At 38.0% G+C, this 25,939-nt stretch overlaps 1 protein-coding gene across 3 annotated transcripts in view; it reads left to right on the top strand.

The window, feature by feature from the left end:
* The window catches only part of LOC126100227 (putative fatty acyl-CoA reductase CG5065), a 505,281-nt gene extending 483,096 nt beyond the window's left edge, over positions 1-22,185 (top strand). For all 3 annotated transcript variants that reach the window (XM_049910804.1, XM_049910802.1, XM_049910803.1), the window contains 5 exons: positions 5,984-6,093; positions 11,776-11,968; positions 12,232-12,471; positions 16,289-16,546; positions 20,155-22,185. In XM_049910804.1, the coding sequence (XP_049766761.1) occupies positions 5,984-6,093; positions 11,776-11,968; positions 12,232-12,471; positions 16,289-16,546; positions 20,155-20,302 (949 nt within the window). In that variant the 3' untranslated portion in view covers positions 20,303-22,185. The remainder of the gene's footprint in view (positions 1-5,983; positions 6,094-11,775; positions 11,969-12,231; positions 12,472-16,288; positions 16,547-20,154) is intronic.
* The last annotated feature ends 3,754 nt before the right edge of the window (positions 22,186-25,939 follow it).

Raw genomic sequence — 25,939 nt, 5'->3', positions numbered from 1 at the left:
TTGGCATTCTATACTGGCTTTGTGGTTTATTATGAAGTCATTAATGAAATTATCCTTTCTTATTTGGAAGCTATTTATGACATTCCAAAAACACTAGCAGCAGTGTTGTTTCCATTATACAATATGTGAGCTACAGGATCACCTCCAACTCTTATAAGTCCCTGCTGTAATCATGACGTGCTGTGAAATTTTCAGAAAAGCTTTATCTTCATATTTCCCAAGTTAATACAAGCAGACAAAAGTTAAAGATATGATGTGATACATCTGTTATCTCACACTTCTTATCCTAGTAAGCTATTTAGACCAACTGCTTCAGTAAATGTAAAGAAAGGCTAGAAATAGTTCTGACCATACACATAACAACAAAAAGAAGATGCACAAAAAAAGAAACCAAATATGTTCTGACATTTTGCAGGCTTAAAGAAAACCTTTCGCAATAATGTAAAATTATGTGACATTTCCAGAAATGTAAGGTAAATAAGGATGGGATATAAGAACAGAAAATTACTTTACATATCAACTCAAATATAAGTGCTTGCAATAAAAAAAGAGAAATTTGGGGGGGGGATCATGTTATAGGAGAAAAGTAAGTGATGTGTAAGTTAGTATTCATATTTTATGCTCTAAGTGTTTCTATAGGCAGTACTAAGACTTTTGTCTCCTGTAGGTTCACACTGGCCAGACAGTTATGTCTTCGTACAATAAGGTACTCTTCTACTCTCTTTCCTCCTCCTCCTCCTCCCCCCCCCCCTCCACCCAACACCTGGAATTTTCAATCTCCTATCAGATGTTTGTCAGCAGTATGTTGCAAAATTCAGTACCAAATATGAGTCTTTTTCTAGGCGCTATACAGGTATGCATAATCCGTATGGAATTTTGTTTTCTTCATAGCTGTTGATTGTGAATTTTACAGTTGATTATAAATTCACCCACATTATTTTCAAAATATGCAATTAGAAAGTGAAGGTATTGACGTAAGTGTGCCAAGTTTCTGCAGATTGTCCATTGTGAACTTCCTTAGTTCTGTAGAATAAATACTTTCTTGACATCAGGTGCATTGGCCCAGAAGATTGTGCTATAGGAGTTTTGAGTGAAAGAAGTGCAGTAAAACCATTTGTAGGTCTACACAACTAGAAACCTTTTGTAAATACAAAACAAGTCGAACTAAACTTCAGCCTGGTATTGCCTCAGTTTGTTATACATTAGGATATTAAGGAATTTTACACACATTGTCATTTAGTGTGTGCCCATTGATGTCTATTTTTGCTACCTGCAATCCATTTTTTGTTTGTCTGAAATTGTGTACATGGTTTTTGTAAGGTCAAGAGTTCAGTAGTTTACTGCAAACCAGTTGTATGGCTATTCAAATGTTCTTCAGGCAGTGCCTGGTATGGATATGGTTGGGTCTTTATCACTAAACTTGTATTATCAGCAAACAACACAGTGTAGTGTTCATTAGATCATAAATTGCTTTCTTTGTAGAAAACTCTCAACAGAAGTCAAAGTGAGCTGTTGTAAGTTAGCTTCTCAAAAAATTTGACGGTTCAGAAAGGAGAGGAATAGGATTATAATTAGAGGTAACTTGCATATCTCCACATTTATAAATGAGTATTACTACTGTACATTCTAATCTAACAATGGAAAATCCAGGTTGGAATATCAACAATATTAGGAAAAGGATAGATAGCTACTCTCTGTAAAGATGACCCACTGAGTTGCACACAGACACAACAAAAAAGACTTTTACATATTATAGCTTGGCCAGAGCCTTCTTCAGCAAAGAAAACACACACACATTCACACAAACATGCACATGTCTGCTACCACTGGTAGCTCCAACCAGTCAAAGCTGCTTTAGGCTTTGGCCTAAAGCTATAATGTGTAAGAATCTTTTCTATGTGCCTGTCTGCAACTCACCAGGTCATCATTATGGTGAGTATATTCCAATGTTTCATGAAATATATCTTGACTCATTGACTGATTACAAAGGTACCTCAAAAGGTGTTATCAAGTTGTTCTGTGCTTTTATATCTCTAGATATATTATGGAAATATAGTATTCAGCATAGTGAATGCATTATTGTAGCCATGATAGACACAAAGCCCACACCTACCACAGGTAGAAGTTTATGTGCCAACAAGCTCCGCAGATGATGGAGAGATTGAAGAAACGTATGATGTGATAAAAGAAATTATTCAGATAGTTAAGGGAGACAAAAATTTGATAGTCACAGGGGACTGGTGTATAAAAAGGAAGAGAAGTAAAAGTAGTAGATGAATATTAACTGGGGGGTAAGGAATGATAGGGGAATGGAAATGAGTGATTGGCGTCATTGGCCGGGAGGCCCCTTACGGGGCAGGTCCGGCCACATTGGTGCAGGTCTTATTACATTCAATGCCACAAAGGGCGACCTGCGTGCTGGATGGGGATGAAATGATGATGAAGACAACACAACACCCAGTCCCTGAGCGGAGAAAATCCCTGACCCAGCCGGGAATCCAACCCGGGCCCGTAGGACGGCAATCCATCACACTGACCACTCAGCAATCGGGCCAGGTATGATAGGGGAAGCCGACTGCTAGAATTTTGCACAGAGCATAACCTAATCATAGCTAACACTTGATTTGAGAATCATGAAAGAAGGTTTTATACATGGAAGAGGCCTGGAGACATTGGGAGGTTTCAGATAGATTGTATAATGGTAAGACAGAGGTTCAGGAACCAGGTTTTAAACTGTAAGACATTTCCAGGAGCAGATGTGGACTCTGACCACAATTTATTGGTTATGAACTGTAGATTAAAACTAAATCAACTGCAAAAAGGTACTAATTTAAGGAGATGGGACCTTGATAAACTGAAAGAACCAGAGGTGGTAGAGAGTTTGTTTCATTAGGGAATGATTGACAAGAACAGGAGAAAGTAGTACAGTAAAAGAAGAATGGGTAGCTTTGGGAGATGAAATAGTGAAGGCAACAGAGGATCAAGTAGGTAAAAAGATGAGGGCTAGTAGAAATCCTTGGGTAACAGAAGAAATACTGGGTTTAATTGATGAAAGGAGAAAATATAAAAATGCAGTAAATGAAGCAGGCAAAAGGAATACAAATGTATCAGAAAGGGGATCGACAGGAACTGCAAAATGGCTAAGCAGGGATGGCTAGAGGACAAATGTAAGGATGTAGAGGCATGTATCACTAGGGGTAAGATAGATACTGTCTACAGGAAAATTAGAGAGACCTTTGCAGAAAAGGGAACCACTTGTATGAATATCAAGAGCACAGATGGAAACCCAGTTCTAAGCAAAGAAGGGAAAGCAGAAAGGTGGAAGGAGTATGTGGAGGGTCTATGCAAGGGAGACGTACTTGAGAGCAATATTATGGAAATGGAAGAGGACGTAGATGAAGATGAAATGGAAAATACGATACTGCATGAAAATTTGGACAGAGCTCTGAAAGATCCAAGTCGAAATAAGGCCCCACGAATCGACAACATTCCATTAGAACTACTGATATTCTTGGAAGAGCCAACCATGACAAAACTCTACCATGTGGTGAGCAAGGAACAGGCAAAATACCTTCAGACTTCAAGAAGAATATAATAATTCTAGTCCTAAAGAAATCAGGTGCTGACGTGTGAGAATTACTGAACTATCATTTTCATAAGTCACGGTTGCAAAATACTAACACAAATTCTTTACAGACAAATGGAAAAACTGGTAGGAGCCGAACTTGGGGAAGATAAGTTTGAATTCTGTAGAAATGTTGAAACACGTGAGGCAATACTGACCGTACGACTTATCTTAGAAGATGGGATGAGGAAAGGCAAACCTACATTTCTGGCATTGTAGACACAGAGAAAGCTTTTGACAATCTTGACTGGAATATTCTCTTTAAAATTCTGAAAATGGCAGGGGTAAAATGCAGGGAGCAAAAGGCTATTTACAATTTGTATGGAAACCAGATGGCAGTTGTAAGACTTGAGGGGCATGAAAGGGAAGCAATAGTTGAAAAGGGAGTGATACAGGGTTGTAGACTATCCCAGATGTTATTCAATCTGTATACTGAGCAAGCAGTAAAGGAAACAAAAAGAAAAATTTGGAGTAGGAATTAAAATCTATGGAGAAGAAATAAAAACTGAGGTTTGCTGATGACATTGTAATTCTGTCAGACAGCAAAGCACCTGAAAGAGCAGTTGAATGGAATGGACAGTGTCTTGAGAGGAGGATATAAGATGAACATCAACAAAAGCAAAATGAGGATAATGGAATGTGATTGAATTAAATTGAGTGAAGCTGAGGGAATTAGATTAGGGACTGTGACACTTACAGTAGTAGAGGAGTTTTGTTATTTGGGGAGAAAAATAACTGATGATGGTCAAAACAGAGAGGATATAAAATGTAGAGTGGCTATGGCAAGGAAAACATTTCTGAGGAACAGAAATTTCTTTATGTCGAGTATAGATTTTAGTGTCAGGAAGGAAGTCTTTTCTAAAAGTATTTGTATGGAGTGTAGCCATTTCTGGAAGTGAAACATGGACAATAAATAGTTTAGACAAGAAGAGAATAGAAATTTTGAAATGTGGTGCTACAGAAGAGTGCTGAACATTAGATGAATAGATCACATAATTAATGAGGAGGTACTGAATAGATTGGGGAGAAGAGGAACTAATGACAAAATTTGACTAGGAGAAGAGATTGGTTGTTAGGACATATTCTGAGTTATAAAGCGATCATCAATTTAGTACTGGAGGGAAGGGTGGAGGGTAAAAATCGTAGAGGGAAACCAAGAGATGAATACACTAAGCAGATTCAGAAGGATGTAGGTTGCAGTAGTTACTCAGAGATAAAGCAGCTTTCACAGGATAGAGTACCATGGAGAGTTGCAGCAAAACAGTCTCTGGACTGAAGAAGAAGAAGAAGAAGAAGAAGAAGAAGAAGAAGAACTGAAACTTTGTTTTTGTGTGTATGTGGTATAAAGTATCTGATCAGTTTGTGTGACTTCCAAATGATGGTTTCTTATATATAACACATCTGTGGAAATACCTATTCAGTTTCTTGCAGTAAAATGAGCTCGTATATTTGCTGTTTGTGATGTTTTTTAACTGTTGGTTAAAGGATCTAAAAGTACTGGTATCTTAATTTTTTTCCAATCTGTGCTTTCCAGGATGGAGTTCTTTCCCATAAATTATTTCTGCTCTGTTATTCCACAACCCGGTATTACAGAAAAAGTACCCTAAAAAGGGCTCATTCAAAACATTAGAAATCACATGCATTGAAAAGCCCAAACTGAATGCTGCATAAGAAATTAGCAGTATTTTCACAGAAATGCAGCATCAAACAAGTGGCTGACTGCATCACTGTTATTGGTAATACTGCTGATTGTTCCACATCAAAGTCCTCATCTTATGTAAAGAGACCAACCATATTACAGACACTGCAAACAGGGATAGGTAAATGGCATTGTAGCAGCTCAGGTGCAGACCAGCAGCGTGGCACCAAGCGGCATTCAGTATTGAGGGGGGGAAAACTAGTGTCCTTGAATTTCATTAATCACTCTACAGAGGCCACAAAAATGTGAAAACATCCAATAGGATTCTTCGTAAAAGCAGGCATACTAAATACGGAAGAGTTGTTGACTTCTCTCCGATGTATCTGAGGCAGTGGTGTAATATTTTTTTCTATATCATAAAACAGAAGCAAGAAAACCTAGGAGGAAAGTGCTGTGAGATACGACAGTTCCACAATTTTCCTTATTTGTATTGATATCTTCATGTTTAGAATCTTTTTCAGCACCAGCATCTCAATAGCAAAGGCCAGGCTATTCACTTAATAGCACAGAAGAGCAAAAATTTCTTAATGATACAAGGTACAATCTGTAAAAGGAGTGGTCTTTGTCAGTACATCAGATAGACTTTCTTAACTGTTGTGTAGTTAATATGAACATGCAGTGACATCTTTTACAATATGGCTTTTTTTCCAATTTTTCAGACTGATAGGCAACCGTCCAAACACATACACTTTTACAAAGGCTCTTGCAGAAAGTATGTTACTTACAGAATGTGGGAATCTTCCTGTGGCCATAGTTAGACCTTCCATTGGTGAGTTCATTTCTGTTCTCTATAAATAAGTTTCGGCATGACATATTTCTTTAAAATTTGATATTGCAAAATGATTTCAGCCCAGCTGTATTCTAATATTAACCATTGATTATGTTCTTGGGTGACAGCACCATTTATTTGTTTTGTATGTGTATTTGGCTTTCTCACAGCTTTCTATCCTCTCTTTGTATGTTAGCACATGAAATATGGCCCACAAGTCAATACCCTCTACATTTTGCCATGAAATTATTGTAAGGCATAAACGTGTATAAAGTTGAGTTTTTTCAAAACCAAATTTTGTCCTTCTCTTTTTCTGATATCAAGCAAGTAACAATTCACCTTAACAGGGTGATTTTTTAGAGATTGCAAATTTAGAAATTTTTTCCATAAATTTTGTTGGTTAATAGAGAATTCTGCTACATCCTCGTTTGAAATTTTCCCTACACCATTGTAGCATCAGTATACGCAAGTTTTGTGAAGTAAACAAATTACAAAAATGCTTCATAGAGTTTGTTTTATATTATACACACCTTGTGTTGCATCTGTTGTGTTGTTGAACACCCACAGAGGGTTTGGTGTAGATTTCTAGTGAAAATATGGATTTTTCATTATACTGAGGTCCACTCAGTCTAGTAGTAGTAGTAGTAGTAGTAGTAGTAGTAGTTCGGATGTTGCATGAAGGAAGTTCTGAGTCAAAAGAACATTGTTTTAACTACCTGTCATTTCTGTACTTTCCATTAAGTGGTCAGGGATGAAACGGCAATCAGTCAGACCAGTGTGCAGTGTACAATGTCACTATTCTGTATGGTTTAGTTTAAATTGGTATGCTTCTTGGATTTGGATTTTACGTTTATAACCCATTGGTTTTCTATCTCGTCTGTGAACAGAGACTCTGAATTATAGTACAACCCTGCAATTTAAAATTATGAAACTAGGAATAATAAGTAGTCGGTCTTATAAAAAATGCTGTACATATAAACTTAAAATTGTTAAACAATATTTTACATGATTATAAGCATTTTAAAGAAAAACTATGAAATGCCATACCAAAAGATTTCAAATTTAGGGAGAATTTTACCAAAACAACTAAAAACAAGGTCGTGCATTGTCGTACATATATTTATGTGCAAAACATGAGTGTGACTTTGGGCCCTGTCAGGATATAATCATCATATCTGTTCAGGTGAATTACTTAGGAGCATTTGTGGAAATGGATTATGACACTCAAAATCCCCAAGTGTCCTTTCACATAAGTAGGACTTGCAAACTTTAATGACATAATAAACAACACAGGGGTACATCAGTCTGTCTTTAACTGCCATCTGTGGTGTGGATATGTTGAATTACCACAGCCACAGAGTTTCCTGTGCTCCAGCAGAGGGACACACTGTAAAAGGAGGAAGGAACTAGTATGTGCCATCCTGTATGAAAGGGTTAAGGTAAAGGAGTCTTAGACTCAAAGGTTGCTTTCAGTACCAAAGTGCTGTGCTGGGCATGGCATTAGGGATTGTATGCCCTTTACATTCTTTTGATCTTTGAACTGACTTACGTAAGTAGTCATAGGGGAATGTACAATTCAGTGTTCACTCTGAGTCATGACATAACCTGACAGTTTTCACATTACTGAATTACAGCTAGAGGTGAAATAAACAATAAGCAACAGAAAAAAGCTAAAATTGCCTGCAGATTAAACCCAGATCTTTTGATTTGTAGTCAGGTGCTTGCTTGCTTACTTACTTACCCACCAAACCACACATGATATGTTTATGTTCATTATTTAGCATCTAGACTTAAGAGTAAAATATTTGTGATATTACAAGAATATGCAGATTATGAAAACTGTTTTTGCACCAGTGTTTGAAAGTTGAGCATAATCAAAAAACAAGAGCACATTGCTTTTACAGGATGTTAAGAGCGTTAAGGATCAATGTAACTCTTAAACACAAGAAGTTTGAAGTAAAACAGTGTCCTGAACAACTAATCAGGGAATTTCTCAAAATGAGAATGTATATTGCAAAAGCAAAACTAGAAAATCTCTTATGCAACAACAAAACTAACATGCTTAGTAGTGACAAGGCATGCTCTCTGTGAGCTGATATGAGAGCTCTGTTAAGTCAGTCCATTTCCTGGAAAGTACTTTGCATAGATTTGGAAGAGTCCTTGACAGCAGCCACCATTGCACCTCTAAGGTCCTTTTACATGGAGACACTACATTACTAAACTAAGTTTCAAAATGGTACTGTTAGCCACTGTGAATGCACAGTGCGCAGTTTTGAAAGTTAGAACTTTCCAACTTTTAGAACACACAGCTGTCAGCTGTATGTGATTTTTGGTTTGGCACCGATTTAAGAAATGCAGCATGAAGAGGGAAACAGAACGTAGTTGGCTTCTGGGTAGTCACGGTATGCATAGGGGTTTGTGGGACATTAATGATATTTATTACAAGAAACAAGGGGCAATAAGACCAGAAATACAGTGTTCCATCTGCCCCACAAGGTGTACCCTTGACGAACTATGGCTTGAGAAGAGAGAAACACTGGACTTGGCCCGACATTGGGCTGAAAAGCTTTGAAACAAATCTCTGGACACAAAAAAGTAAAGTAAAGTAAGTATTACAAGAAGAAAGTGTGATGCAGTATTGCAGTTGAGACAGTTCTTAGTGATACGAATGTTGGTGGATTGTCAGTGTCATATTTATTGACCAAAATAGATTCAGGAAGAAATAAGAAGCCACCCAACATTAATAAAGATCCCTGTCTGTAGAAAGTGCTCTTACATCAGTATGAAACCACTGAAGATACTGACCAAATAGCCAGCTTTGCAAATACAGAAGTTAGCCAAAGAATAAAATGTGGAGTTAATGGTGAAAGTCCAGAATTTAATATGTTATGAAGTAAAAAACTTTCATGTGCAAAAATTGGAAAAATACATTATAACTAGGAAGCATCACAAGTATCTGGAACGAACTTACAGACTGTGGAGTTTGCAGTGTGATATGGATATTCTAAGAGGCAAATGAGAATAGACACTTGCCAAAATAAATGCAATGTGATCTGCAGTTTCAGTTCCGAAGATAATGATTCTCACATTCAGTATTTTAATTTGTGAGTGCATTTTGAACTCTGTTAAGAAGACTGATGAGTTCTTGTGACATCATTCTTAGGCGGTTGATGTAGCTTAAAGGGTCCTGCACAACAGTTTGTTTCAACAAGGTTTATGAACACCAGAACTGATGTCTTATCTTCATCCAGTCAAGAATCCAAACATTTTCATTCTTTCTGTTTTGTACCGATCTCATGTAGGCAAGAATGAACTCTGCCACTACTAATTTAACTGCCAAATCATCATTTCTTGTAGGACTATGGTGCTTAGGCTCTCATAAAATGCTGGAACTGAAGTGTACACTGATGTAATTCTGTAGACAGCCATTTGCAAAACTATTTTGGCACTGGTGGCTGCAATAAATGAATTTTGCAATGTAGTGTCTCTATGTAAACCAGGGTCAGTGTGCTTCTTAGGGTTTATAACCAGAGTTCTCATTGATCATTTTGTGTACTGGATATCTTCATTTAAAAGTAATTCTTCTATCAAGGAAGCAGTATGCTTCAATGTCTTCACAAAGAGGATGTATGGACCAACTACGCATTTGATAAGCTATGCATGTTCTTACAGACCCTCATCTCCTTACCTCTGGACAGTAAGACCATTTCTCCAATACCAACAGGCTATGTACTCCCATCCAACATGAACTCCACACAGTGCCCTCATTACCATAAAACTGTTATCTCTCTGTGATGTTTCTACAGTTGCACCAGTCTCCTCTTTCCCACCACAGTAATGTGTAACAAGCAAGAATCATTTGGTAAACCTGGACCGAAGTAATCTTTGAACAACATGTGCCTTTCTTTATGTTGTAGCCTCCTCCTAGTTAAATCTGTACTCATGACATTATACAACCTTCTTTGGGTGATTTAACAGTACAGGGAGAAGTAGATTTAAAGAAAAAACTGGCAAGATCTTTATTCTTGAGTTACTAACAAAGACACAGTACCAGTTTTGTTGCTTTTGGAGGTAGTATTTCCCATGACAAATAATCAAATCGGAGACTTTTAGCTACGGATTGGGGAGGCACAAATGAAATAAATTGATTAGTGAAAATTGCATTTAATTATGCTCCATCTTGTGCAAATCTTCATTAAGTTTAAACAATGGTGGTAACATTCTGCCTAAAAACATAATTATCAAAATTAATGTTAATAAACATTTCATTGAGACCATATGTCAATAGGTTACTTGTAACTAACTTCAGCACTTGTTAGTACCACAGCAAAAAATACTGCATAAAGCTTGACCTAGCATGGGCGAGTTGTCAGGGTTATGTTTGAGCAACTACTGTCCGTCTTAGCTGACCTTTTTAGTACTTCATAACTAAAAAAGAAAAAGAAATAAAGGGGAAAAAAGTTCATTTAACATAATATATGTTTGTAGACAATTGATTCCTGTTACTAACATCAGCTGTTTTTGTTATTGATAATATATTTATATCACATTGCAAATAAACAAATAGTTTCACTGAGTGTCATATGTATAACAGTTAGTCACTTTTATTAACAGTTTAAGAGGTGTTAGCATTTTTGTGACTATTTCATTGACTGTGTCATGCTGCAGTATAGTTGTTTATTCTCGTGCCTTCGGACAGGCCCCCACCCTAAAGCCACGCAGACAACTTTCACTGAACTGAGTTGCATGTGCCTCTTGTTCAAGGCAATAAATAGAATATTCTACCAACAAGCTGTCTTACAGAATTCTTTAATAACCTGATTAAGGCATCTCCTGTTGATTAATAATGAAGTATGACAGATGTAATAAAAAAGAAAAGGTTTGTGTGTGTGTGTGTGTGTGTGTGTGTGTGTGTGTGTGTGTGTGTGTGTGTGTGGGGTGGGGGGGGGGGGGGTTCTATATGAAATGTCGCAATCCTCCAAAAATTTTTGTTATTTCTGGCTCTATAATAAATGGGCCCATCTTTATATTATTGTCAAGAGTGGGGACTTGAAAATTGGTCATGTTGTGTACTGGTTTGCAGTGATTATTGGTGTGTGTTGGAATGATTGCCTAAGCACCAAAATAACACAACAAAGTTATTTGGCTTAGCAAAAAAGACATTTTTGAAAATTGTTGTCTTCAGCAGGAGACTATCCATCACTCATGGTGACATTTTGAACATTACTGAGACACTGTGGATTTTCAGAATTACTTTTTGTAAACTTTGAACGATATGCATATTGTGGGCAAGAAGCAATTCTTACCTATACTGGCAAAGTAATAATTCTGGTTTGTGGGAAATCTTGGTCATTTATAGGAATTACTTACCCTTTCTCTTTTTTGTCATTCATATACTAAATTCGGGTGTATCATCTGTAGGTTTCCAGTTAGTTCAAGAATTAGTGAATGACCATTTGTTTATACTGATCTAAAAGTGCATTTTAATCATGAGAGATGGTACAATTGTTCATGTCACATGTTCAAAATATCCTCCAAAGAGTAAGAAACATTAATCAGAATTTACTGTAGTTTTCAGTAAATTAGAGTTTTTGTTTCATATTAATTATAGCAGTGGCAAACATATTCAGTAGCAGTCAGTTCATGAATGATATGAGACAAATTTTTTCGTATTTTTCATAGTGCTGTCAGCTCTGCGTGAGCCGCTAGCAGGATGGGTGGATAACTTGAATGGACCTACAGGATTAATAGCTGCTGCTGGTAAAGGTTTCTTCCGCACAATGATGTGTTCCAATGACAAAGTTGCTGACTTGGTACCTGTGGATGTTGTTATTAATTTGATGATATGCGCAGCATGGAGGACAGCATCTGTAAGGTAAAAGTAGTTCTCCTTTGCTTTATTAAAGTCTATTCATTTCACAACTTCAAAATTTTCAAAAATTCTGATTATATTCTGTTATATTATAGACTTTTGTCAAAAAGAAATGTAAGTGACACACAAATGTTTCAAACTGGAGATCACTGAGCCAGATGTATGTAAACCTCATCTTAGAACATGATTTTTGTAGGCGTACATGTGGAAGTAGCTGTAACATTTGAAGAGTTGAAATGTAACGATGTTCAACTATAATTTTTCAGGCCTGATGGCATTGCTGTATACAACTGCTGCACTGGGCAGAAACGGCCAATTACATGGAAACACTTTGTTGACTTGTGCTTCCTGTACATGCGTTCACATCCTGTCAATGATGTCTTGTGGTATCCAGATGGCACCTGCCATACGCATCGTGTTGTTAATGCCATTTTTCGTTGGACACTTCATGTGTTACCTGCATATGCCATGGATTTTGCTAGACGGATATCTGGAAAGAAGCCATTGTAAGTTTTCTTGTTATTAAATTTAAAATTTTGTTGATTTTATTTAGAAAAGAATACTCTAATGAAAGTATTTTAAGTTAATACAAAGTACAGAGTTCTGCTTCAATAGGTTACTACTTGTACAGCATTTCTGTTGCATCCTATCACCAGAAGCTATTGTGACTCCTATGCAGGAACATTAAACTGAGTTTCCTTCCTTTTGAGAATGAATTTTTATTTGTACAGGGTTATTACAAATGATTGAAGCGATTTCACAGCTCTACAATAACTATTATTTGAGATATTTTCACAATGCTTTGCACACACATACAAAAACTCAAAAAGTTTTTTTAGGCATTCACAAATGTTCGATTTGTGCCCCTTTAGTGATTCAGCAGACATCAAGCCGACAATCAAGTTCCTCCCACACTCGGCGCAGCATGTCCCCATCAATGAGTCCGAAAGCATTGTTGATGCGAGCTCGCAGTTCTGGCACGTTTCTTGGTAGAGGAGGTTTAAACACTGAATCTTTCACATAACCCCACAGAAAGAAATCACATGGGGTTAAGTCGGGAGAGCGTGGAGGCCATGACATGAATTGCTGATCGTGATCTCCACCACGACCGATCCATCGGTTTTCCAATCTCCTGTTTAAGAAATGCCGAACATCATGATGGAAGTGCGGTGGAGCACCATCCTGTTGAAAGATGAAGTCGGCGCTATCGGTCTCCAGTTGTGGCATGAGCCAATTTTCCAGCATGTCCAGACACACGTGTCCTGTAACGTTTTTTTCACAGAAGAAAAAGGAGGCCATAAACTTTAAACCGTGAGATTGCACAAAACACGTTAACTTTTGGTGAACTGCGAATTTGCTGCAATAATGCGTGAGGATTCTCTACCGCCCAGATTCGCACATTGTGTCTGTTCACTTCACCATTAAGAAAAAATGTTGCTTCATCACTGAAAACAAGTTTCACACTGAACGCATCTTCTTCCATGAGCTGTTGCAACCGCGCCGAAAATTCAAAGCGTTTGACTTTGTCATCGGGTGTCAGGGCTTGTAGCAATTGTAAACAGTAAGGCTTCTGCTTTAGCCTTTTCCGTAAGATTTTCCAAACTGTCGGCTGTGGTACGTTTAGCTCCCTGTTTGCTTTATTTGTCGACTTCCGCGGGCTACACGTGAAACTTGCCCGCACGCGTTCAACCGTTTCTTCGCTCACTGCAGGCCGACCCGTTGATTTCCCCTTACAGAGGCATCCAGAAGCTTTAAACTGCGCATACCATCGCCGAATGGAGTTAGCAGTTGGTGGATCTTTGTTGAACTTCGTCCTGAAGTGTCATTGCACTGTTATGTCTGACTGATGTGAGTGCATTTCAAGCATGACATACACTTTCTCGGCTCCTGTCGCCACTTTGTCTCACTGTGCTCTCGAGCGCTCTGGCGGCAGAAACCTGAAGTGCGGCTTCAGCCGAACAAAACTTTGAGAGTTTTTTTACATATCTGTAGTGTGTCGTGACCATATGTCAATGAATGGAGCTACAGTGAATTTATGAAATCGCTTCAATCATTTGTAATAGCCCTCTATGTCATGTCAGTTCATGCGATTTTAATTTTGAAAAAATTTAACTCTCATCTGTTAGTTATTTAACTCTCACCTATTGGCTTTTTCATTTTAAGTGTCAGGCTGAATTTTAGTAAAGTAACTCAAAAGCTGACAGCTAAATACAGATACACGCATGTTGTTGTTGTGGTCTTCAGTCCAGAGACTGGTTTGATGCAGCTCTCCATGCTACTCTATCCTGTGCAAGCTTCTTCATCTCCTAATACCTACTGCAACCTACATCCTTCTGAATCTGTTTAGTGTATTCATCTCTTGATCTCCCTCTACGATTTTTACTTTCCACGCTGCCCTGCAATACTAAATTGGTGATCCCTCGATGTCTCAGAACACGTCCTACCAACCGATCCCTTCTTCTAGTCAAGTTGTGCCACAAAGTCCTCTTCTCCCCAATTCTATTCAATACCTCCTCATTAGTCTACCCATCTAATCTTCAGCATTATTCTGTAGCACCACATTTCAAAAGCTTTTGTTCTCTTCTTGTTCAAACTATTTATCGTCCATGTTTCACTTCCATACATGGCTACACTCCATACAAATACTTTCAGAAACGACATGCATATTCAAGTAAAAATGTACAGCTTTTACAAACTGCATACAAGGAGAAAAGCAGAACACAATTTTAAAATTGTAGATGTAGATATAAGTGTTTGACTTCTGCAGCATGTGCTTTCATGGTGTGAAAGTTGAAAAATTTAGGATGCATTGCACTCGTGCATTTGTGTGAAACACTACCAACTGCCATTAAAGTTGGTCTGATTGAATAATTAACTTATTAGCTGTACTTGTCATATGTTTCCTTTAAAAAGAAAAAGCTGTCTCCCAAGTTTTATATTTTACAGCTTAACAAGTGTTGTAATAACTATAAAGGAAGGTAGTATCTGTTCCGGAAAGAACAGTTACCATTGATGACTGTGTAGCTTTGGTTAGAATGAAATGATAATTAAGTGGACACCCTAGCTGCAAACAGGCGTTGATATACTTCCGATTCTACCTTCCTATATAGTTAAAATATGGCTTCCCAGCCATTAACCTTCTTGTGCGAACGCACATGCTATGCTCAGACTCATACGGTACTTGGTAGATTAATCTGCCACGAGTAATGAGTATGATGGGCAAACATATATTAGGCGCACTACGAATGTAGTGGTGTGGACATATTGGGAATGTGAGTCTCATGGGGAGCGTGCAAGGGATAAGGCCCTGCAGGCGCACTATCCTCTGTGCCCTCGGTGGCTCAGATGGATAGAGCGTGTGCCATGTAAGCAGGAGATCCCAGGTTCGAATCCTGGTCAGGGCACACATCTTCAACATGTCCCCAATGAAGTATATCAATGCCTGTTTGCAGCTAGGGTGTCGATTTAATTATCATTTCATTGTTTTATCAACAACCATGTACTTTGTGAATATATGTGTGTACAGTAAAAGAATAAATGAATCCATATAGCCTGATAAAGGAATTTACATCAAAATGGAGGTATGTCCAAATTCTGGAAGACCTGTTTACTCCATCACTCCACATCTTGCTCCCTTCCTTACATTATCCATCCACCTGTTGGTTCCCTCTTTACTCTCTTCCCTCTCTTCATGTGAGGTCAGTCCTCACTCTAAACACCCCACCTCCCGTCGGCCGCCGCGGCATTGGTCCTCCTGTCTGTCACTTGTGTACTCTTCCCTCCCCTCCCCCTGTTTTGTCAGTCCCTCCTGTCTCCCTTCCGTCGGTACCTCATCTACTTTCCCCTGTTCCCTCTGCCCCTCCCCTTATCCACCCTCTGTTTTGATACATTTTCTAACCATCCAATGCATCTCCCCTTCCCCCTCCCCAGTCAAACTGATCATATGCATAACTGAACTGACTGACCACATGCTGTGTTAGCTCATTTAGAATATTTTTATTCTGGCTCAACATCGCCATGTTTGGGAATAGGTTAATAAACTTGTATCCACCATAAAAATAAAATCATTCATACTTTTATTTTAATTCTTTGTGCATCTGCTGTAGTTAGTCATACATTAATAGAAAATGTTGTTTGGTGTTCATTGGATTTGGTGGATTGTGACTGGATGCCTTTCCTCAGAGTATTTGCTATAATCATGTAGTTAGTGGTAAGCTATATACATCAAACTATGTTGTCGAATGTTTCGTAGTACAGTATCTATTGGTCTGTACTTTGTGATTAGCAGTGCATGGTACAAATTTCAGATCTTCCTCTTTTCAGAATGGTACGAACCCAAGAAAAGCTAGACAAGGCAGCATGTTGCTTAGAATACTTCTCAACCCAGCAGTGGCAGTTCAAGGACGATAATGTTCGTCAGCTTTTTAGTGTTTTAAGTGCTGAGGACCGAAAGATATTTCCATTTGATGTGCAGCAGATTGACTGGTCATCATATGTTGAAAGTTATGTGCTTGGCATACGCCACTTCATCTTCAAGGAACGCCCCGGTGACCTGCCTTCAGCACGAAGGAAACTCCAAAGGTGAATGCTAATTTGTGTACTTGCTAATTTTAGAAACTTGTATTACAGTGATATTTTAACACACATCCTCCCCTCATGATTCATCATCATCATTATTATTATTACTACCTTTTTTATTTTTCTATCCAATAGTTGCTCATTTTGTGTGTTCTGTATTCATTATATGTTGTAGTTCATAATGTGTATGAAAGTATATCCTCAATGGAATGTAACAATATTATGAGAAGGTAAGTTCCTACTCTCCATAAAACACACACACACACACACACACACACACACACACACACACACACACACACTTGACGAAGGCGCACGCTTGCGCCCCTTTTGTTGTGCCTATCTGTGACTCGGACTCGGCATCTTCACTGTATGGTGAGTAGCAACTTTCCTTCTTGTAATATTGTTACATTCCATCCTGAATTTTCCATTGTTTGATTAAAGCATATCCTCAAAGTTGAAATGATACTGCTTTTGCTTTCAAAATATTAATTTCTTGCTTAGTATTTTAGAAGAAGTAGCAACTGAAAACAGGCTTTGGCAATGTGCAGGGTATGGATAGGAGGGACGGGGGGTTGCAGAGAAGTTGGCACTATCTGGTGGAACATGCACGAACTATACAACAACAACAGGATAATGCTGTCGGGCACTGCATGGGGAGGCTTTGGGGGAGGGAGGGGAGGGGAGACGGGGAGCAGAAAAGGAAAGGAGCAGTGAAGGGAAGAAGACTGGTGGATGCATTGACAGAGAGCAGTGAACAAGGAGGGTGAGGGGATGTGAAGTGGGAGGAGGTGATAATACTGAGGGGACAGAAGCTGTTGGGTGGAGGGAGTGTGTGGGCACAGTAGGTTGCCTTAGGTTGAGATCAGGATAATTTTGGGACCAGTGAATGTGTTACAGGGATAACTCCCATCTGCACAGGTCAGAAAAGCTGGTGGTGGAGGGGAGGATCCATATGACCCGGGTTGTGAAGCAATCGTTGAAATCAAGCATGTCATGATCAGCTACATGTTGCGCCACAGGGTGGTCTACTCTGCTCTTGGCCACAGCTTGGTGGCGAAGGTCTTTCATCCTGAGGACATCTGGTTGGTCGTCATGTAAATATAACAAGCTGTGCAATGACTGCAGCAGAGCTAGCATATGATGTGGCTGCTCCCATTGGTGGCCTAGCCTCTAATGGATAAACCTGTGACGGGACTGTGACTTGGTGGATTGGGCAGGTCTAGTGCCTGGGTTGTCCACAGGAATATGATTCCTGTGGCAAGGGGCTGGGATTGGGAGTGACAGGAGGATGGACTAACATGTTATGGAGCATTTCCTATTCCAGTCTTCTCACAAGCTTATCCTGTCACATCAGAGGCAGGAATGCCATATACCAGCTATGCTGAAATCATTGCACAGCTCTTTATATTGGTATGAGTACCGACCAATTGTCCACCAGGATGAATGGCCACTGCCAAACTGTGGCTGAGAGCAAAGCAGACTGCCCTACAGCACAACATGCAGGTGAACATGCTGCTTGACAATGTGGGCCATCTGGAGCCTCCCCTCCATCACCATTGTTTCTGAACTGGGCAGATGGGAGTTAGCCTTAAAACACATTCTGTGCTCTCAAAACTATCCTAGCGTCAACCTCCACCCAGCAGTTTCCGCTCCATCTATCCAGTCACTTCCCCTTGATTCTTGTCTCCTCACCCTCATTGTGCACCCCTCTCGGCAAGTGCACTCATCAGCCCTTCACACTCATCAACCCTTTTCTGTTCTCTGCTCCTCTTCTTTTCTGCTCCTCCCCCCCCCTCCCCCCTTTTCCCTCACAGCTTTCCAGAAGCTGAAGCTGTGTCCGGCAGCCTTGTTCTGCCATCATATAGTCCTCTAGTCATCAAGTCTGCCAGAGAGCACTCCTCTCTCCGCCACCCGTACCCTGCTATCCTTGCCCCTTCAGTGCCCCATTCCACAATGCAGCATTTATTCAACACAATAGCTGCATTCTGGGTGGAGAAGATGGAGATAGTGATCATGTGTGTGAGGTATGCTTGCTTATGAATACTTTTGTGTGTGTGTGTGTGTGTGTGTGTGTGTGTGTGTGTGTGTGTGTGTGTGTGCTTTTTTTAAAGAAGGTTTTGACCAAAAGCTCAGTGTGTAAAAGTCTTTCCATTTTGTGTGCCTGCCTGCAACTCGGTGTTTCATCACTACGGTAAAGTATTGCAAATAATGTGTGAATTATATTTTCACACATATAATGAAGAGAGCTTTAATGATACAGAAATAATCTTGGGTAGCAACAAAAGAATCCAATCTCTTAAATATCTGAAAACTCTGATTTTGGTTCTACATTAAGTACTGACGAGATACGTATGGAGTAAAAACAGATGAATGAATAAAATTATATACTGTGTATATCACTTTGTTTTATATGACTTTGTATGTTATTCAGTTGTGTTACTTCTCTAGAGATGATGATAATTGGATTGTAAAATCTTAGTTGTGTGTCCCAGTCTTCAGTTTCTTGAGTTCTTCTGAAGTTCAACACAGCATTGTTCTGCTGAAGTGACCAGGCATGCATGTTAGGTGGGCTTTAGATAAACTTGTACATACAAATAATTACATTTTAATGAAGAAAAATGATACTCCAAAAAGCACTTTCTTCCATTACTTTGTAGAATCTTCTTTCTTGTAATTTTACAGTTCCTGTCTATTCCTTTCTTTACTAACCACTGAAGTGTCTGATGTTCTCATTACTTTCAATGGGGGTATTAGTGATGCAATCTCCTACTAGGTTCTTCTCCTAAACAATCCTTTGAATCAGTTGACCAACTATCATTGATGCAGAAGCATCAAATAGACTGAAGTATTTGTGTTTTTAAATGCTGTTATGTTGGCCACTTTTGCTTCACATGTTGTATATTCTGGAAGCACTTGTCTTATACATCAGTTCATTTTAGAGAAGGGGATTAAAGCATTGAGTAGGAAGGCTGCAAAACAAAACTGCCCCACATTCAGCATTATTTGATGTTTAGTGCTGTTATGGTGAAGGATCCAGTCTTTAGTCAGTAACAATATGGTCTGTTTTTTCTCAGTGTCTTGTTCAGTCTTTCAGCATATGAAGGTAGGAATGCTGATTAACTGTGTTACCCAGGGATAACAAATTCATGATGGACTAACGCCTTCAGGAACATGAAACATTTATTTCATATTGCTTCTTACTTGTATTTCTCTCTTCAGTCATAGTGGTGATCTTGTCTCCAACTGGTTTATTTATTTCTTGGTTTAGGAATTTCAGTTATATATCATGTCTCATTGCTCATAGTGGTTTTGTGATCAAAACTTTGTTAGCACATTCTGTTGTGTCCAAAACTGCAAAACCCCTGAACATGTGAATGAGAGTTTCTGGGGAAAAAAAAAAAAAAAAAAAAAAAAAAAAAAAAAAAAAAAAAAAAACTCAACGTGATTGGCGCTTCCCCATAAATGAGGTAGGTCAACAGATCAAAAATAGTGTGTAATGGAGGCACCTTAAGTAATGTACTTCAACAGACAGGAACTGAATTCTAGTTAGTTTCGCCATTCCCTCCGTTGGACTTATGTCAAGTAGTTAACCAACTTCATGTTTACAGGATGTTCTGGATTCATCGAGTGACACAGCTTTTGGCAGTACTGGTGATATGGAGGATGTTGATGATGCGATCCCAGACAGCTCGTCGTGCCTGGTTCTTCATTCTCGACTTCATTCTGCGCCTGTCTCGCATGGTACCATATGTATGAGGTTTGGACAGAACTTGCCTGTGAATTTGTTAATCAATGGAAAGAGAATGCTCATTTCATTTCCATTTTGGGCTTCTGGAGTGAGGAAACTGCCAGTTATGGATAGGCAGCACCACTGTCATTGTGAAACTGTGTTCTTTCTGGCTACTGCTACTTTGGCCCGTGGTTGTTACTGTTAAAGATTTTTTTTGCATTATGAAAATGATGTGATGATGGACTACTACCATAGACAAGTGAAGTTATCTCAAAGATTGGAAACTCATTTTGCACAGCTCGGTTTACCTCTAATTGTAGTATTGTCTCTGAAAACTCATTGGTCCTTGTTTTAGTTGCTTGTCACTTTTGTTATTACATTACACAATTTTGTGCTGTTTTGTGTGAGTGAAAAGCAGTGCTTTGCAGTTGTCTACTTCACGTTTCTGAGCCGTGCAAGATGTTGGGAGACTTGCTGTGCTGTTCTGTGAAAGAGTTGATTTTGGACATACTGAATACAGAATAACCAGCTTAGTGTATCTTAAACTAGTATGTTGAGGGCAGTTTGAATAAGATATTTATATCAACAATGTCTTTCCTGTATAGTTTCTGAAGTTTTTTATATAATGGAAACTAGTCTTTGTTTACAGCTTATTAATAAGCAGAAAAATGTTTAAAGGCAGTTCCCAATAAAGTGAAGAATTGGTGTCCATTTTTTTGCCCACTGTTTGTAAATAAAGATGGAGTGCAAGAAGATGATATGCAGGTTATTACTCTACTCTGTGATAAAAACTGCACTGTATTTTTGTATTGTAATTTAATTGTGGGAATAAGTTATGGCTGAGTCACTTGTTTATAGTAAGCAAATTATGTGTCATTTTAAGATGGATTTTAAACATGTCTTTTCTGTTGCAAATTTAACAGTGCATTTATGCTGAATTTACTAGAAGTACGTTTATTTCCCCCCTGTTTTTTTTAGTTCTCTCTTTATATGCCATTTGGCTCTAGTAGATTTTTTCTGTCTGCGAACACAACTCCTCTCTCTCTCTCTCTCTCTCTCTCTCTCTCACACACACACACACACACACACACACACACACACACACACACAGTGTGTATAATCAAAAGTTCCCAGAACCTGCCGCTGTAATAAGCATTGTATGCTAGGTGAAGCAGTAGGTCTACACATGCATGCTTTTTTTTTTTAAGTCATCACTGGAGTCATAGTGTGTATACTTAAATTTGCACACAGTTTCTCTAATCTGCTTTATTAATATTGAGCCATTGTTTCCTAATTTGTGCAATATCCCAGATGGTGAGTGAAACTCAATAAACATGTGTACCCGTTAACTTTAAAATCTTTTGTAATGCTCTTGAATATTACTTGCACCCAAACAGAGTATTGTGTGGGATAGTAATGGAATCACAAGGAATCCTGTAAAGTTCTAAGAAAGCTGTCCTACACTAACTTTTGGATTTCAAAGCTACTTCATACTTGCTGCTGAACAAAGTGTAAATTTCATAAAACAATAGTGTTTATGGATCAAATTGGTGGTGTTCTTTGTTAAAAGTATGTTGCAGTCATATGTTGTAATATGTAAAACTCTTGGTAAACAGAAATGCAAATATAGAGATGTTGCTTAAAAATTAAAATGTGAAAGTTACAATATGGTGACATGATACGTCTGTTTTGTCCATACCATTGAATATTGCTCATGTTTATTATGTTCCAGCATATATTATGCAGCCTCAATAACAGTGGCTCAAATAAACTTTAATTTGATAATTAGTAATATATGGTAGCATTCTTATTTTACAGTGAATGGTATGTAGCTGAAGATGGGCACTTGAACGTGTGATTGCTATATCTGCTTCATAAAGAATAAAAGAGAGACTCATTGCAATGCTTATTTCTTATTTCATTTTTCATTAAGAAGGAACAAGTGCAATAAATTTTTAATACTCTTTTTTTTACTTGCACCGTTATTTCTGTTGTCAAGGTAGTTTATTTTTGGAGAACAGCCCTCATTAGTGCACAGTTCCAAAAATAACAGGTTGATGCATTTAATAAGTTACATAAAAACATTATGCTGCACTAATTATGAATGAACAGAGAACACTGAAGAAAGAATATCTTGAGATAAATAGCTAATATATGAAATTTTTCCTTCGGCAGCCAAATATTTACTTTGTTAGGAAACAATTAAAACAAAAACTTTTCTTAAAATTGTGTGAGAGTTGGCTTGTTTCTGAACTATTCTACTATTTGGTCAGAAACCTGAATAAATCAGTGTTATTGCACAATTTGTATTTATTCATTTAAAATCAATTTTTAATATAATTGCCAATTTTATACATGATAGTTAATAGGTTGTATATTTTATTATTGGGCCATTTCTGTGGTTTTCATATCTCAAGGAAATGCATTCATAATTTTATATTTTCTTTCATTTTATTGACATATACTTCCAGCATGTAGGTGAATTCCATATTTTTTCTAGTGCAGCTGTAAATGATGTAAGGTCAGTGCATCTCGTGCTGTAATATTTCAAAAGCATTTAACTTATTTAATGTGAATTATTGCATGAAATTTTTGAATCTGCTGATTTTAATTTTACTCTGATAATTTTTCCACCCTGAAATGACAGTTCTCAGGTCAGAGAGCAAAACTGTCACAGAGCAAAGAACTCAAAGCAGCCCTTTCTTAGAAGGCCTGTTTTTCTTTTACAGTGACAAAATCCTTTATATGTGTATAGCCAAATCTCTTGCAATTAGATTTACTTTTTATTAACTGAACATTATGACACAGGATTGTAGAACATTATGAAATGTCATTGCTGCTGTATTTGTAATTTTACTAGTATGGTGACAAATCTGAATACTGAGAATATATGAGCAAATTCAAATCTCCTCAGCAAGAAAGATTTTTTTAAGTAGTGTGCTGGTCAGGGTATTATGCATTAGGCCTACAGTCTGTGATCTGCTAATGAGTGATCAAGAGCTGTCACCCACAGACTCATGTCATGTAAACCTGGGAACAATAAATTTGTGTCTAATTTGCAGAACACGAAATTGTTTGCTTTATCCAAACCCATAAATGTTTCTTCATTGTAGATATTGTATAACAGCATCCAGGAGTTGTAATACTAGTGGTGACAGAATTCATGTATGTATCAGTACTGATAACAGAATGCTATGTTTGTGGCCTCATTAACTAGGACTTCACAAATTCTGTTTCTTATCCTGTTTTCATTTACATTGTCTCCAACATACACCACAAAAGATATTGCCATTACTGTTTCATGCAGAAGTGTTTTGTTACAAAATATCATGTGCTCATTGATAAAGTGTTTTCAAGAGATCAGACAAGTGGCAGTGTCATATTAAAACAATCCTTCAACAAGTTTCCTACTAGTCATTCTTCAGGGGAAGTGTTTGTGTTCTCATGGGGGTTTGATTTTTTTCTTTCTTAAACTGCTGGACCACAGCTTCCTCAGCAGGGTATATCCTTACCTGAGTTGGAGGATCTGGGTGTTGCCTATGCTGCCTTCACAGCTCTACCTGAAGCATTTTTGATGAATTCACACTAACATACTGTCCCATGCAGAACTTAATTGAAAACTGTATCCAGTTGATATCATTATGCACTATTACTTCCACTGCTTCTTCGAAGAGACTCCCAAAGCCCACTGCCATGGCACAAAAACTATGACTATTCAAAATGCAACATATGTCCTCAGTTTCTGCTGTGCAGTGCCCTGAAGACTAGACTCTTATCAGAGGTGAATACTTGTTAAGTGCTCCACACAGCACTGTGACAGATGGCACCATATCTGGCCAGTGGATTACATGCCGCACTGCCATTCAGTTCTGTAAATTCCAGACATTCATATCCCCAGCTAATTTGTGATGGTGCCCATTGTGTGTTCAGTGTGGCATATTGAGTGAAAGGAATACAAATTTTGTACCATTTCTCTGGCATCTCATTTTGGCAGTGTGCAGTTCTGCATGCGGAAGAAATGTCAGACACTGTTTTTGTTCTGGTTTCTTCTTCTTTTCTATATTATTGTTGTTATTATTATTATTATTATTATTATTAGTAGTAGTAGTAGTAGTAGTAGTAGTAGTAATATGGAAAACACATGTATTTGCTTTTCAGAGTAACTCTTCATACAGAAGGTTTTCTTTGGATGTTTTAACTTGGCAAGCAGGCTTTTCTTGTTGCAAATGACTCAAATACTTTGTACAAAGGTGGTGAGCACAGTATTGCACTTAACTGGATGGCAGGAACTTGCAGCACTTAGATCTAGACCTATGTATGTTTTCTTCTTGTAGTTGGAATTTCCCAGTGTACCATCTGGTTTCTGTCATTATCAAGATTTCAGGGAGAAGTAGACATCCATTTTATTTTACATGCTTGATATACCTGAAGGTGCCCTATAAACCTCCTGAGATGATGCAGAAATTTCTACAGATTTTCTTTACCATGTGATCAAACCATGACAGTACCCCACATACCTGTTGGTAAATTCTGATATCAGATGCACAGTTTCCAGATAACTCTTTCCTTAAAGTGCTAAATATACAGGTTAATGATTCATGAAGTTACAGGAGATGACATAGCAATCAGTCAATTTGTTCGTAGAATTTATCAACATTAGAATAGATTACTACTTACCGTTTAGAGGATGGGTTTATTTGCAGATGGGAACATTTAAAGTAGACAGTTGGATATTATTTAACTCGCACATGCCCACTGTCATCTCTGAGCGCTGTTGTCTTGTGTGTGTGTGTGCGCGCGCACCTTCTGATGAAGGACCTTGTCCCATAGCTAAACAATATCCAGCAGTGTATTTTTAGTTTGTTACATCTTGCATACACTTTTGACCAATTCTCCTATAGAAATGGTGTGGAATGAGTCAGTTCCCATGATATGTGTACATGATAGTTGTTACATTAATGTACATATTTTTAGTCCTGCTTATGCAGCTACATTTGAAAGCTGGGGTCCTTTTTTTCAGTCTACTAGTTTTTAAATAAAAATTCATCCATGGAATAGGAGTAGTACTCGAGGACAAATTATTTTAGTTTAGACTTAAAACTTGTTTAGCTATCTGCCACACATTTTGCATTATTGAGAAAGTGATCAAAAATTTTTTTGTTGCTGCATATTGAACCCCTTTCTGAGCCACAGACAGCCTTAACAATGGGTAATAAAGGCTATTTTTTCCTCTAGTGTTGTAGGTATGGATGTCCCTATTCTTCTCGAACTATGATGAATTATTTACAATGAACTTCGTTAATGAACATACGTATTGTGATAGTGCAGTTAAAGTCCCCAGCTCATTGAAGAAGTGCCTACACGAGAGATATGAGTGAACACCACACATTATTTGTACTTAATCAATACTTTCTAAGTGATGAGCTACCACAGAAAGTTATTCCATCCAATATTACTGAGTGGAAATACAGAAAATAAGCCAGGAGCTTGAGCCATTTGTTCTCAAGACAAGCAATGTTACTAAGAGCAAAAACAGCTGAACTTAATTGTTTGAACAGCTCAGTAAAATGCTGCTGCTTCCAGTTATAGCTGTCATCAATATGGAAACTAAAAGTATGGAGTATTCTACCCTGTTTACAGACTACTGTTGATGTGGTATGTCA

This window comes from Schistocerca cancellata, chromosome 9 (assembly GCF_023864275.1).
Source record: "Schistocerca cancellata isolate TAMUIC-IGC-003103 chromosome 9, iqSchCanc2.1, whole genome shotgun sequence".
Taxonomy (NCBI): Eukaryota; Metazoa; Arthropoda; class Insecta; order Orthoptera; family Acrididae; genus Schistocerca; species Schistocerca cancellata.
The sequence above is the reverse complement of the archived record's forward strand: the minus strand, read 5'-3'. Positions and strand labels throughout refer to the sequence as shown.